Genomic DNA, 14754 nt, shown 5'->3' with positions numbered 1-14754 from the left:
CACGGGAGGACCAAGCTGCCATTGCCTTGGTCCTGAACACACTGATCAGCTCTGCCTCCTTCTTAGAGGCTGTCCTTAGCCTGCCCCAGACCCCCAGGCTCAGTCCACACTCCCGCTGTAATCCTTCCTAGAGATGGCATTCCCCGTCCCTGCCCGCACGTGCTCCTCTACCCTCAGCCATCGCATCACACTGCAGGAAGCGTAGCCTGCACCTCACGCCTCCAAGGTGCACCCCACAGAAGGGCTGTGTCAGGCCCTGCGTTTGCCCCGTAATGAAGCTGGGGACTCACGGGTCTGGGTCTGCGCACCTCAAGTCTGTGCAGAGCCCCGGTGAGTCCTTTCTGCTTTACCCCCGTCGGCTCTGGCACCGCTTGCTTGTTAATGGAGAATTTGTCAAGTAATGGGAGTAGTTAGCACAGTGGGGGCCTTACTGTGCCCTGGAAAGAGAACAGAGAGAGCCATCCCAGCAGCCCCAGACATGACTGCTGGGCAGGCTTGTTTCCTCTTGTCTGCATCTCTCTCTGCATCTCTTGCATGTTTGATTTTTTTCTCTTTGTGTAGAGAGAGTTGGCTAGGAGAAAAGACCGTAAATTGCACTCTTTCTGGGCTGGTGCTGCGCAAGCTGGATAAGATTGTCTTCCTGAACTGAATAATTTCCCTCTCCCCCTACCTCAGTTAGGTGGAAGATCAGCTGAGCACCTAGTTGATTTTTCCCTCCCTTTCTCTTCACCGTTTCCTCCCCGCATCCAGCCCTCCCCTCTCCCCTTCTCCCTGTCCCCTCATGTAAAGAACTCACTGACTCTCAATGGAATCCTTTTTAATGGTCCCAAGAGGCGAGGATCTTGAAGGGTGATTATCTTCACTATAAATTATTAACTCTCCCAGCAGCCAGATGGCTTCCCAGCCCATGGCTTGGAACTCTGGACTGGGAGGCCCGCTGTCTGGGAGAGGAGGGGACGGGGGAGGGAGGAGGATGAATGAGGGAATGACCACAGCCTCTTGAGTTCCTAGCTGCACCTAGGATGCTGGAAAGCCTGTCGGCACCTTGCAAGGCCTGAGTTCTGTCGTCTGTGGGGGAGCATTTGTCGTGGTTGCGTTTTGCACACTAGAAAACTCAGGACACCCTTAGGATGGAGTAAAAGTGATAGGAGGGGCAGAGACTAATGCCATGAGGTGCTTTTAGTATGAACCTTAAAGGACTGTCAGGCATGACAATAAGAAGGCATGATTATCACCTTACGTTGTGTAGTCTTTTACCTCCTTAGGTGTTCACGACATCCTGGAAGGTGGATTCATTGTTTTCCCTAATTTACAAGAGAAGAAATGAAAATTGGATAGATCATAGAGTTTCCCATAAGGTCACCTGACCCATAGTTAGTGGAAAGACAGAGCCTCGTTCTGACTCTGGTCTAGCGGTCTTTTCCCCACAGCAGACTTTTCCTCAGTTGCCTATGCCTCATATCCTTCAAGTTTCCATTAAGTTCCCCCTCCACTGAGAATTCTTCCCTGACCACACTGGGCCAGAGTCATCTTTTGTTCTTCTGGACTCTATTGCACTTCATGCAAAGACCTATTTAGTACTGGACATGCAGCGCCAAAGGATTTCCAGTCTCTTCCGGGATATCTCCAGTGACGGGGTAGCCCACTTCATCTGAAGGTGGTCTGTGTGTAAGATAAAGACACAAATACTCTTTCTAGAACTTTGATTCACTAGACAGAAACTCTGTCCTTGAGAGAGCCTGTGGGATCTCCCTTCCAATTTAAGACTGCCTCAGGCCCCTGAAGATACTGCTCTTGCTACTGTCGAGTTGCCTCTGTATGTCCAAACACCCCTGTACCTCCAAAGGTTCCTCACACGAAGACTCAGATGTGACTCTTACCATTGTCTGTGTCATTGGGATGAAGTTTAAAAGATGTCCATCTGTCCATGTTACTCTCCCCGAGCAGGCCAGTTGAGGCACCAACGTCAGGCATGCTGCTAGGAGGAAATACAAGCATCAAGGGCAAGTAGCGGCAGCGGCAGCAGCGGTAGCTAGCATTCACTCGGTACTTACCTGTGCCGAGCACTGCTGTCTAAGGGCTTTACCCTTATCAAGTGCCCTTCCATGGTAACTCACTATTAACTCCATTTTACAGATGAGGCAGCTGTGGCTCAGAGAAGATAAGTGACTTGCTCCAGGTTACACAGGTAGCTAGTGGTACATCTGGGATTTGCACTCAGGAGATCTGGCTCCAGAGCCCATGGGTTTAACCTGCCTGAAATGGGCACTTACTCTAATGCCTGTGTTCTGTTTGGACCTTAGAGACTGACACAGGGAGGGGGAAGGGTAAGCTGGGACTAAGTGAGAGAGTGGCATGGACATATATACACCACCAAATGTAAAATAGATAGCTAGTGGGAAGCAGCCGCATAGCACAGGGAGATCAGGTCCGTGCTTTGTGACCACCTAGAGGGGTGGGATAGGGAGGGTGGGAGGGAGACGCAAGAGGGAGGAGATATGGAGATATATGTATATGTATAGCTGATTCAGTTTGTTATAAAGCAGAAACTGACACACCATTGTACAGCAATTACACTCCAATAAAGATGTTAAAAAAAAAAAAAAGAAGGGCTTCCCTGGTGGCGCAGTGGTTGAGAGTCTACCTGCCGATGCAGGGGACACGGGTTCGTGCCCCAGTCCGGGAAGATCCCACATGCTGCAGAGTGGCTGGGCCCGTGAGCCATGGCCACTGAGCCTGCGCGTCCGGAGCCTGTGCTCCGCAACGGGAGAGGCCACAACAGTGAGAGGCCCGCGTACTGCGAAAAAAAAAAGAAAGAATATGTGCTCTTCTGTGAGATGCATCCATGTGGCTCTCTGAAGACCAATCATTCTCAGTGCTGTATGGCATTTTGCATGAATAGATGACAATTTTCTATTCCATTCTACCGCAGATGGACATTGGGTTATTTTCTAGGTTTTGGCTGTTATGACTAATGTTGTTATGAAGATTTTTGTGCATGTCTTGGGTTGGACATAGGTAAGCATTTCTGCTGGTGTATACCTAGGAGGGGAATTATGGAGTCATGGGACAAAAATATTCAGCTTTAGTAGCTATTGCCATGCAGTTTTCCAAAAGTAGTTGCACCTCTGTGCATTTTAAAAGTTAATAAAGTCCAAAACTACCCTATGACATAGGTATTATCATTCTCTCTCTCGCTCTCTCTCAGATGACTCAAAGACTCAGAGAGTTGCCCAAGGCTAAATAGCTATAGTAATGACAGTCTGGGTTTAAATACAGCCCTGCCTGACGCCAAAGCCCATGCTCTGCATCCCTGCCCTGAACTACTTTCATATTTCAGAGAGAATTCATGCCTTCACGCTCCCACACCCCCACCCCCACCACCCCTGCCTGCAGTAGAGCCTTTGCTGTTGAGTTAAGATAGAGAGTACTGAGTGTGAGGGGCTGCCCTAGTGGTGTAGTGTCAAGAGGGGCATAGTTTAGTTGACAGAGTGAATCTCTGAGGCTGTTGTGCAAGGATGAGCCTGCATCCCCCTCCAAAGCACCTGGGGATAGAGCATGCCCAGGGACATGGGCAAGAGGGGTATAGAGCATTGGTGGTAGGGGTGCGACATCTGACATGTCTCTCAAGTCACAGGGAGTCCTGCCAGGTATGAGTGGCCATATGAAATGAAAGCTTCTGTTGATGTGTCAATGACAGTATTTTTTTTTTTTTTTTTTGGCTGTACGCAGGCCTCTCACTGTTGTGGCCTCTCCCATTGCGGAGCGCAGGCTCCGGACGCGCAGGCTCAGCGGCCATGGCTCACGGGCCCAGCCGCTCTGTGGCATGTGGGATCTTCCCGGACTGGAGCACGAACCCGGGTCCCCTGCATCAGCAGGCGGACTCTCAACCACTGCGCCACCAGGGAAGCCCAATGACAGTATTTTTTTAAGGTTTAGTATTAGGAGTGTATCAGTCAGGACTCTTGGTCACAACCCAACTAAAACTTACTTAAGCAAGGAGAAAAAAGAAAGTTTTGGTTCATGTAATGAAAGTCCCAGGATCCATTGGGCTTCAGGTCTGGCTACATTTAGGTGCTAAAACACCGCTAGAAATCCATCTCTGTCCATCTCTTGGCTCTACTTCTTTGTTGTCTTCATTATTAGACAAGATTATCTGGAATAGTAACAGTGGTATCTCTTATCAATTCTGGATTTCACTATAGTTGTTTGACAATGAGGTAAAAAAAGAGGGCCCTTCTCCCAATAATTCCAGAAAAAGTTCCAGAGTGAACTCCGGTTTGACTCAGTTTGGTTGACAGACCCATCTTTAAACTAATCACTATGGCAGGAGATTAGAATGTCCTAATTGGCTAAATTGGCTCACAAGATCTGGGGTTGGGATGAAGCCCACCTAAATGACCTGGACTCACATTGGTGGTGAAAATCATTTTACCTTCAAAGGGGGGCAAGGGGTATGGTGAAAGGGAGGCCAGTAGAACCAACAGAGAGCCATTATAGGGACTTTCTGGTCCTGATGAGGGACATAAGAAGGATGCTGATGAGAAGTTCCAGAGCAGGGGGTCCCCAAACCCTGGGCCACAGACCAGTCCGTGGCCTATTAGGAACCAGGCCACACAGCAGGAGGTGAGCAGGGGGCCAGCAAGCGAAGCTTCATCTGTATTTACAGCCGCTCCCCTTCGCTCGCATTACCGCCTGAGCTCCGCCTCCTGTCAGATCGGGGGCAGCATTAGATTCTCATAGGAGCGGGAGCCCTACTGTGAACTGCGCATGCGAGGGATTTAGGTTGCGTGCTCCTTGTGAAAATCTAACGCTTGATGATCTGAGGTGGAGCTGAGGCGGTGACGCTAGTGCTGGGGAGCGGCTGCAACTACAGATGATTGTTAGCAGAGAGGTCTGACTGCACAGAGACCATAATAAATCAGTCGCTTGCAGACTCATATCAAAACCCTATCAGTGGGTGGCAAGTGACAACGAGCTCAGGGCTTCCACTGATTCTGCATTACGGTGAGTTGTATAATTATTTCATTACATATTACAATGTAATAATAATAGAAATAAAGTGCACAATAAATGTAATGCGCTTGAATCATCCCAAAACCATCCCCTCTGCCCCGGTCTGTGGAAAAATTGTCTTCCATGAAACCAGCCCCTGGTGCCAAAAGGTTAGGGACCGCTGTTCTAGAGGAAGAACTGGCAAGCCCAGTCTGAGGCACTGAGGACAGTAATCATCGTTCCCAGTGACCGTGGTTCTAGACACAGGCCCCTCTTTCCTCTGAGTCTGTCAAGGGAACAGAGGAGCTGTAGGGGGGGAGGTGGAAAGGCACATGGCAGCCAGATCTCCTGAGCTGTGCCGATGGCAAATAGCCCATGTGTCGGAGTTGTGTGAGGGCCCCGCTGCCTCCTAAGGAGCTGGATCGTGAGACGTTTGCAAAGATGTGAACCCCCCATAAGGAGTATGCCATTTAATAATTATGTAAATTAGCTGGCAATTAGATAATGTCACTCACTTTCCCTCTCCTGCTGGATTCTCACACAGTAGACAAGCATTTTGAGCTTCTGCACCAGTCTGGGCCCTCCATGTGGGCCCTGGAGCAAACCACCTGCATGTGCGGCTGCCTGCGTCCTCCTGTGGCTCAGGAGAGGGTAGCAGTTGGCCTACCCGGTAGAGAGCACTCCCTGGCTCCCATTTTCCCATTTCTTGAGCCTCGCACAGCCCTGCCAGAGGGTTAGAGAAGGCCAAAGGGTAAATGCCTGGGGCGGCTGGCTCGAGGCCTGTGATATTAAATGTAAGGTCGTCTCTAGCTTTTGGCTGGGCCACTGTGGCAATTTTCTAGAGGCCACGGAAATGTCCACAGTCCAAGAAAGAAATGGAAGGGCTTTAGGAGAGAATGTGGGCAGACCATAGGGTGTCAAGTGTAGATTAACCCAATTCTGATGTTACCAGTCCTGAAATCAGATTCTACGTGGCGCCTGTGGGAGAGAAAGCTTGGTTTTCCTCGGTTAGCCTTTTTGACTCCCCAAGATGCAGGCAGGGGAACGTCAGTATGTCCAGTGCTGGTCCGGGCTGGAGGGGAGGACTGCCAATCTGATGGAGGAGGCTCAGCAGGCGGGATAGAGTGGTCACCCCTAAGCAGGCTGGGTAAATTCCCATGATCCTCCTCACAGCAAGTGGTCCTGGGCAGCTTAGTTCTTAACTCGTGGGTTACCCCAGATCACCAGACATGTGCTGCTTTGTCCTGAGGAGTCATCTGAGGTGGGCATCCAGGGAAGTGTGGAGGCGCAGGATTGCCGTCATTGTACAAAGCGGGGTGGTGTGGAGGCCGCCGCGTGGGACAGAAGTCAGATGATCCTCAGCACTGCTCTTCAGCTTCTTTTTTTACTGTTCATTCTTCCTGTACATGTTTCCTGAGCTCCCACTCCATGCCAAGGCCCTGTGGCAGCACCATGGTGAAGCAGTCCGTGCCCCCAGGTTGCGTCCCACGGAGCTTCCAGTGCCTGGACTCTTTATCGCTCTGTTTTATGTCTCTAAAGTACACTTTCCCCCACTACTTTGTGATGCCCCTGAAGGCGAGAACCGTGTCTTACTCTGCTTAGATCCAGGAGTGGCTGGAAAAGATCGGAGCTCAATAAGTAGTTAGATTGAATTGAGCAAGTCATTTAATTTCTGCAGACACATAAGAGACTTGCAGGGGCCCAGAGGTGAGCTGACATCTAGACCAGTCTGAAAGCTTCTGGAGCTATCTATCCACTTAGAGGGATTCCCATCTCCCTGCTCATCCAGATCACTGAGCCCTCCATCTGAATGTCCTTGCCTCCCACTGAGGGTCCCACTGGCTTTAGCCATCTGATCCTGGGCCTTGCTTGAGCTGCACGCCTTGGTCTAAACGGGCAGGACAGGGAGTGGAGGGGGAGGTGCAGCAGCCAGGGTGGCGTCACTGAGAAAACACTTGCCCAGGCCTCTGGGGCTCACACGCCGTGGGCTCCATCACATACCACATGATTTTTACCTTCCCAGCTCATTAACATTTCCTGGCTTGGGAAACTCCTCTGCAGAGGCTTCGTGCTCATGCCTGCCTTGCTCCCCGCTCTTCTAGATCAGATGCACGATAGGGGGAGGGGGCAGGGGAGCTGCTGTCCTCCGAGCACATTCCCTGAAAGTGGCCCCTTTTCAAAAATTTGATGAAAAAAATACGTAGACATGGCAGATGTTAGACCAGAAGAAGCCCTCTTTGGGGACAAGCATCTCCTCTCTCCCCTGGGATGTTGCCTTTTGCTTTGGTTGGCATAACTCACCTCGTACAACGATCACGTTCTTAGAGACTAGGTCATCACTCATTCTCTAGCTGCCTGATACCCACCTCGCCTCTGGCTTCATGTCTTCCACTCACTCCACTCCAATAGTACGAGCCTCCTTGCTGTTCTTCAAACATACCAGCCTGCTCCAGGCTTAAGGCCTTTGCACTGACTATTACTTCTGGAACATTCTCCCCAGATATTTATGTGGCTAATTCTCTCACCCTCTCTGAAGACTTTCCTTAAATCTCATCTTCTCAGACTCTGATTTGTGATGTTTGCCTATTTCTGTGGTGTAAATATTCCTAGCATAGTTGATTTCATGCTACCAAAGTGTCATCAACCAGCTCAAAAATTTCTGAAATTTTAATAGTTGGTTCTCACATTCCGCACGAGTTGGCACCTCCACACTGCTGTGCCCATGTTCTAGTAAGCATCCCTTGCACCCCTGGAGGTGCCCATGCCACACTTTGGGAAACACTGCATGGACAAGACAGAGGCTTTCCTCATGATGGATTTAATCAGCCTCTTTTTGGTTGGGCTTGCTTATTCAGGGGAAACAGGTGTTTGTTCCTGCTTAAGGAACAGTGTTTGCCTCTCCAAAGCAGGGGTAATAACTAGCTTTGCTAATGCGCTCATTATAAAAATAGTGGACAGTGGTCTGACAGAGACCATGGTGAATTATCAAACATGCCTATTAATAGGCAGCAACTTGCATAGCTCTTGGAAATTGCACTCATTGCTTTCATGTGAACACAGAAGTCTCCACTCCGCTATGTGACCAGATCACCCCCTTGACTGGGTGCTGGTGCATTTCCAAGCAGTATAAAACACGCGTAATATGCGCTAGGTCTGTGACATTCCTTAACTGTTCATTTGTTGTCCATTCTGCAGTTTTTTTAATTAAAAAAATGTGTCTTAATATGCTATCCCCACTTCACAGACATGTGCACACTCGCACGTACAGACACTTCTTCTCGTCCCTTCCTACCTAGAAATAAGGAAGGAAAGAAGGTAGTGTTTATTGTTCACCTACTATGTATGTAGCCTCATGCTAGAATCTTCCAATACAAGATCTCATTGAATCTTCTCTCCAACCTTGGAAAAAGTCTTTTATTTTCTCTACTTTATAAATGAGAAAATAGAAACTCAAATAGATTAAGACATTTTCTCAAAGTTCCACATACAAGAGCTAGGATTCACTCAGCCTCTTTTTTTTTAAAGCTCAAAGCATGTATTTTTTTCAATAAGACCTTTCCCCCAACATTTAGTTAAGAGATGAGTGTTTTTTGCTCTTTACTCACCTTCTGATTTATTTTCACTGATTCCTATAAATATTTCTCTCAAAAATTTAAAGGTGAGGGTCTGTCTTAGGGTGCCTACACCAAACACTGGATTGTCAAACTGAAAAAGAAAAATCTAAAAAAAAAGAATGTCATTTTCATGTTCATGTCTTTTAATAGGTAAACGAGTTAAAATTGTATGTGTGTATTTGAGTGTATAAAATGTTAGCACTTATGTTAAAAATAAATTTTGTCTAAGTGACCCTGTGATATGAATATTGTGAAGGTGTACTGATATGGCTTTGGGGGTTTTATACTATTTTTGCACACGGACAAACTGAGTGCATCATTAGGAACTGAGCTTGGGGTCCTGGTGTGGCTCTGGAAGACCCCGGGCCCTCCCTTCTGTTTGGAGCACCAAGCACTGTGGGAATCATTAGACTAGCCTGGCTCGCAGTCAGCACTCCATCAATATCTGTGAAATGGGATGCAGTCTTTTCCTGACACGTGGCCCTAATCTTTGTTTCCTTCTCCCCCACCCTCCCCTTCATCCTGCAGGTCTTTTCTCTGGAGTCCTGGGAGGCAGGTCATGGGCAGGACTGCCTCTGGCCTGCACCATGAAGTCTGAGCCTGCTTCCACTCTGCCCCCGGCCCTGCTCTGCCTGAACACTCAGCTTCCAGCTGCTCCCTTCCCCGCAGCCCCCTGCTGCTAGGAGGCAGACCTTCAGGACTGTTCCTTGTCCTGTTTCTACCTTTCACCTGACTCACCTCACTGCTCGCTTGTCCTCCATCACGGCCCCCCTGACCCCAGCCCTCTCCCCGGCCTCCCTGGCTGGGGTGTTTGGGGGTCCACCGGGAGGACAGCATTGTTGAAGGCTTCCACCCGCCGTGCACTTTCTCCTCCTTGAATCAAGGCCTCCGGATCCACATGGATAGCTGAGATCTTTTCTTGGAGAAAGACACTTTGCACCCTCACTTTCTCAACCTGACTGTCCTCCTCTACTGCTGCCCTGTCTTTCCCCTCTTCACTGAGTTTCTTGCTCGTGTGCCCGCAGCACGTCTGCGGCTGTCTTGTTCACTTTCCTCCTTCCTCCCCCTCTTGATCTTTGTGCCTGTGCCTCCTTCCCCTTGTGTGTTCTCTGTCCCCCATCCATCTCCTCTTCCTCCCTCCCTTCTACTGCAAAGGGGGATTTTCCCCCGAGGGCTGTTCTCTGCCTGTCTGCCCGTCCGGGGCTTGATCCCGGCGGCCACGATGAGCTTCACCATGCACTCGGTTTTCTTCACCCTGAAGGTGAGCGTCCTGCTGGGGTCCCTGCTGGGGCTCTGCCTGGGCCTTGAGTTCATGGGCCTTCCTAACCAGTGGGCACGCTACCTCCGCTGGGATGCCAGCACGCGCAGTGACCTGAGCTTCCAGTTCAAGACCAATGTTTCCACGGGGCTGCTCCTCTACCTGGACGACGGCGGCGTTTGTGACTTCCTCTGCCTCTCCCTGGTGGATGGCCACGTGCAGCTCCGCTTCAGCATGGACTGTGCCGAGACCGCCGTGCTGTCCAACAAACAGGTGAACGACAGCAGTTGGCACTTCCTCATGGTGAGCCGTGACCGCCTGCGTACCGTGCTGGTGCTTGATGGTGAGGGCCAGTCTGGGGAGCTGCAGCCCCAGCGGCCCTCCATGGATGTGGTCAGTGACTTGTTCCTCGGCGGAGTCCCCGCAGACATACGACCTTCTGCCCTGACCCTTGATGGAGTACAGGCCATGGCCGGCTTCAAGGGATTAATCCTGGATCTCAAGTATGGCAACTCAGAGCCTCAGCTTCTGGGGAGCCAGGGTGTCCTGTTGGATGCCGAGGGACCCTGTGGTGAGCGTCCCTGTGAAAATGGTGGGATCTGCTTCCTCCTGGATGGCCACCCCACCTGTGACTGTTCTACCACCGGCTATGGTGGCAAGCTCTGCTCAGAAGGTAAGGCCCTCTTCCCTATTCCTCTATCGCTAGAGGCCCACTTGGGTTGGGTAAGGACCAAGACCCCTGACGGAAACCAGCTCTATCATTGAAGTGCATCTTTAGCTGCATGTCAGATTATTGCGTCCCTTTCCCTGAGGAGGTGGTAGAAATCCTTTGCTTGCTCTCAATGGAAAATCCATCAGAACTCAGCAGCAGAGAATCCTGACTACTCAACCATGGGCTCCTTACGCAAATATTTGGCTGTACTCAAAAAGTTAGATAGAGTAGACTACAGGATGTGTGTCCCAGCTGAGTTCCTTCCACCACAGTGCAGCTTAGCAGGATGAGCCCAAGGTGAGAAGTCAGACAGAAATGGGCAAAGTGGTTATCTCCGTCCCTCCTGATCCCTTGAGAATTGGGCCCTTGGGGATAGATGGGAAACTCCCCATCACTTCTTCCTTATCGTCCCTAACATAAGGAATGCCTGTGCAGAGAAAAATGCGGGGATGGACTGCAGGTCCACACTTGGCCCTGCTGTAAATCCAGCCCTGCAGCTGTGCCCCTCCTCCTGCAATCTTATGGAAGGTGTCTACCAGGTGGACAGGGCATCTGGGGATGGGACTTCTCGCCTCCTTGTTCCAGCACTAGGATTTTCCACCTGTGCTTCCTCTTTCCTGTCCTCTCCTCTCCTGGTGCGAGAAGGCACAGACAGGAGCACTGTCCAGCCAAGCCCCCAGGGGAGGTGGCAATACTCAGCCTGGCCTTGGAGAACCTCCCAAGTTCAACTACAACTTCCCAGGGGGAGGGAAGGAGGGATTTATGCCCAGAGACTTAGACTGCCCTCACCTTTTTCACCAAATTCTGACTATTTGGGATTAGGAGAAAAGTGGTCTAGACTTTACTTTAACAAATACTTAGATTCCAGATTCCTGGACTCACTGAAGGCCTAGGTTTCAATACCTGTTGAAGTGACAGAGTGACCATATGGGTGTGTGTGTTGGGAGGTTGGGATGAGGAAGACGCAAGGAAGTTACATCCCCTCCTATCCTTTTAGAGTTAAGCCCTCTGTTTGTTTAGAGATGTTTGTGTCACCGTCCCCTGCTGGTCTCTTCGTGGATGTGGTGGAATGTGGCTCTCAGCCTTGGTAGCCCGTTAGGATCACCTGGGGGAATTAGAAGACTCTCAGGGCCTTCCCTGGTGGCGCAGTGGTTGAGAGTCCGCCTGCTGATGCAGGGGACACGGGTTCGTGCCCCGGTCCGGGAAGATCCCACATGCCGCGGAGCGGCTGGGCCCGTGAGCCATGGCCGCTGAGCCTGCGCATCCAGAGCCTGTGCTTCGCAATGGGAGAGGCCACAACAGTGAGAGGCCCACGTACCGCAAAAAAAAAAAAAAAAAGACTCTCAGGCCACACCCCAGACCAATTCAATCAGAATCTCTAGGGGGCGGGGTTCAAGCATTTGTATATTTTTAAAGCTCCCCAGGTGATTCCATTGTGCAGCTAAAGTTGGAAACCAACAGGTCAAGGGAAGTCAGGTAGGTGCAGCCAGGTGAGTGTCTTAGTGGTGACTCCCATGATCTCTTCGTTCAGGTGATGCCCCACTGCCTTGGGATTTGTAATTAAAAACAATGTCTGCAGGTGTTCCTCAAACTTTCCCAGAACTTCCCAATCCCTAAAGCAGGTTGTGGTTGATACGAATTTTAGCAACTAGTAGGTATTACAAATTTTTTTAAAAAATAAAAACAAAGTTTGTTTCACAGGTGATACATGCTGGATACTAGGACACTTTGGGGGTCTTGTTGGGAGCCTCCTTGTAGGTCAAGTATGGGCTACCTCAAGTGCTTCTTTCCTTTTTTGGGCTGGATATCATACCTCCCTTCCTGTGGGTGGGCTGCAGGAGAGGGAGATGAAGACATGCATCTCATCCTTTTTTGGCTTCTGTTTTTCCCCATTGAACCCACTGGAAGAAGGGTTGGGGAAGAGGGGTAGAGGCAACACCAACCCACAAAGCCACTTTGCGACTGTGGTTACTGAAGCACTTATCACAAGCAGGTCCCTCCTGGAGCTGACTGCAGTTCCAAAGCCTCTTGGCTTTGGAGAAAGTTCTGCCTGAAGATGCTGACATGATCACTTGTTTTCTCCTTCACCCAAAGGATCTGTTCTGTTCTCAGAATTTGCCTTGGAAGCCGGCATTCTTCCTTTCTAGGGACCAGGGTGTTTGCAAGTGTGTTGTTAACTTGCTGATTATCCCTGATTGCATTTTTTGTGTTTAAAAAGAACTCATTTCCTCTGGGCAGGTTTGGATCAGCACTTTTCTGCAGGAAGAATCTCTATGCTGTATATGTATACAATTTCTTCTCTCTCTCTCTCTTTTTTTTTCCCTTTGGTTCGGGGTGTGTGTGTGTGTGTGTGTGTGTGTGTGTGTGTGTGTGTGGTCTCCAGAGGAATCTCTTCAGAGCAGATGATAGGCAGTCAATTTCTTAATAGCTAAATACAATATGTATATTTTAATAATAGTTCTTTCTGTAGGGTTCAGATCATCTCGTGGCTATGGACTGACACCTCTGTCTGTAGAAGGCAGGCACACAGCATATTTCCTTATTCTCTTGATGCGTAATACAGTAAATAAACTCTGTAGTAACTAACACTTGGTTGGTTTGGAGCCATGCAAAGTTTGAGGTGAGGATGGATGCTGGGACAGGTACCAGAATTTATTGTTGGTGACTTGAAGCCTGTTGATCCTGGTAATTGTCATTATGTCTAATCAAACACAAAAATGCATTTCAGGCTTTTAGAAAATACCCGTTCTCTCCACACACAGTTAAGTTTTAGAGTAAGCAGGGAAAACGCACCTGTAAAATAAGAAGGGGAAAAAAATCACAGCTGCTAAGGGTCAAGCAGATCTGCATAAAACAAGATCAATAGCCTAAATAAACGCCTTCCCGTTTTCCTAAAGATAGTGTAAGGTGGGTAGTGAGGATGCGTCTGTTCCCTCCTCTCTCCCCCATTTTAAATTGCAAATGTCGCAGAACTGAAACCAGGGGACTTAGTCCCAGCAGCGGGTCCTGTGTACCAGGCATCTGATCGTCCCACTTTGCAGGATGGGCCGTGCCCTTGATTGTGTGAGGGCTTCATGCTTTAGTAGTTCAAGAGTAGGAAGGGCTGGGAAGGCTCCCGCAGCTTCCGATGGATGTGGTCGGGGCCTGTTGGAGGCGCTCTCTGCGGTCCATTAGCTTCTAGCATGCTGGCAGTATTGATGTTTGCTCGGCCCGTCTGGCTTTCCATGCCTCAGTAGCTCCAGAATGTCTCCACGCTGCACCCCAGGAAGAACGCACAGATGGGCCCATCTCTTCTATTCGCTTTGGGCTATTTTGATCCCTCGTTGGGTATCTTTTCTCGGTAAGACCCGCAAGACACCGGAGATGGTTGCTGTGGGAGAGTTGGGTTTAGGGGCAAGAGCTATGGACACAGTATCTTCTGTTTCCTGGGGCGAAAGGCTATTAGCTCTGGCTGCAGACTGAACTCCACACAGCCTACTTGGGAAAACTTCATTCCAAGACTCCCAAACCAATTAATAGTCACATTGAACATTCTGGCACATGATGGAGGGAGAAGGGGGTCCCAGATTTTTACTTCTAGGTGTGATATTTATCAATAAAACGTTTGGGTTCTCAACTTCAGATTTGTTCGAGTTGACTTTTAATCTTTTTAAACGACTTTAAAATTATGCATATCTGGTTTGGAATATAGTCCAGCTGCAGTGGATCATATTCACCTGGCTTTTTCTGTTTAGTCCAGTCTGTCCTGTTTTGGGCATCCCTGAAGCTCCCTGGGCAATAAGGAGGTATCCCTAATGCCCTCCAGAGAGCAGCCCCCTCATGGGTCATTGGGAGTTTGTCATTACCTTGAAATGAGTTTAAGCTTGATTGTTTATTTTTAAAGCATCCTTAGTTATGAATGTGCAATTTCTCAACAGTCTTACAGCCATGAAGAATTGATTCACGGCCAAGGTGTATACATTTCAGTCCCAGATTCTCTAAAGAGTTCACTTAGCATGAAGTCAGCCTGTTGCAGGTGGGGTGGAGCCAAGGAAGGATGGGAAAGCTTTCCCAGGTTGATCTCTACTCTCACATCTTAATACACGGGTCTGCCTATGTCACATATCATTTGTATGTCCATGTTTTTAGGTTAATTCAGTGAAGAGACATGAGGTCCTCTTCAGCTGGCAAAAAAA

The 14754-nt window shown here is 49.4% G+C and overlaps 1 protein-coding gene across 23 annotated transcripts in view; it reads left to right on the top strand.

Annotated features, from left to right (window-relative positions):
- The first annotated feature begins 9149 nt into the window (after positions 1–9149).
- NRXN3 (neurexin 3) overlaps positions 9150–14754 on the top strand; it is a 1624030-nt gene continuing 1618425 nt past the window's right edge. For all 23 annotated transcript variants that reach the window (XM_019920055.3, XM_019920041.3, XM_019920046.3 and 20 more), the window contains exon 1: positions 9150–10540. In XM_019920055.3, coding sequence (XP_019775614.2) covers positions 9832–10540 — 709 coding nt within the window. In that variant the 5' untranslated portion in view covers positions 9150–9831. The remainder of the gene's footprint in view (positions 10541–14754) is intronic.

This window comes from Tursiops truncatus, chromosome 2 (assembly GCF_011762595.2).
Source record: "Tursiops truncatus isolate mTurTru1 chromosome 2, mTurTru1.mat.Y, whole genome shotgun sequence".
Taxonomy (NCBI): Eukaryota; Metazoa; Chordata; class Mammalia; order Artiodactyla; family Delphinidae; genus Tursiops; species Tursiops truncatus.
Note: the sequence above shows the minus strand (reverse complement) of the source record. Positions and strands in the feature narration are given on the sequence as shown.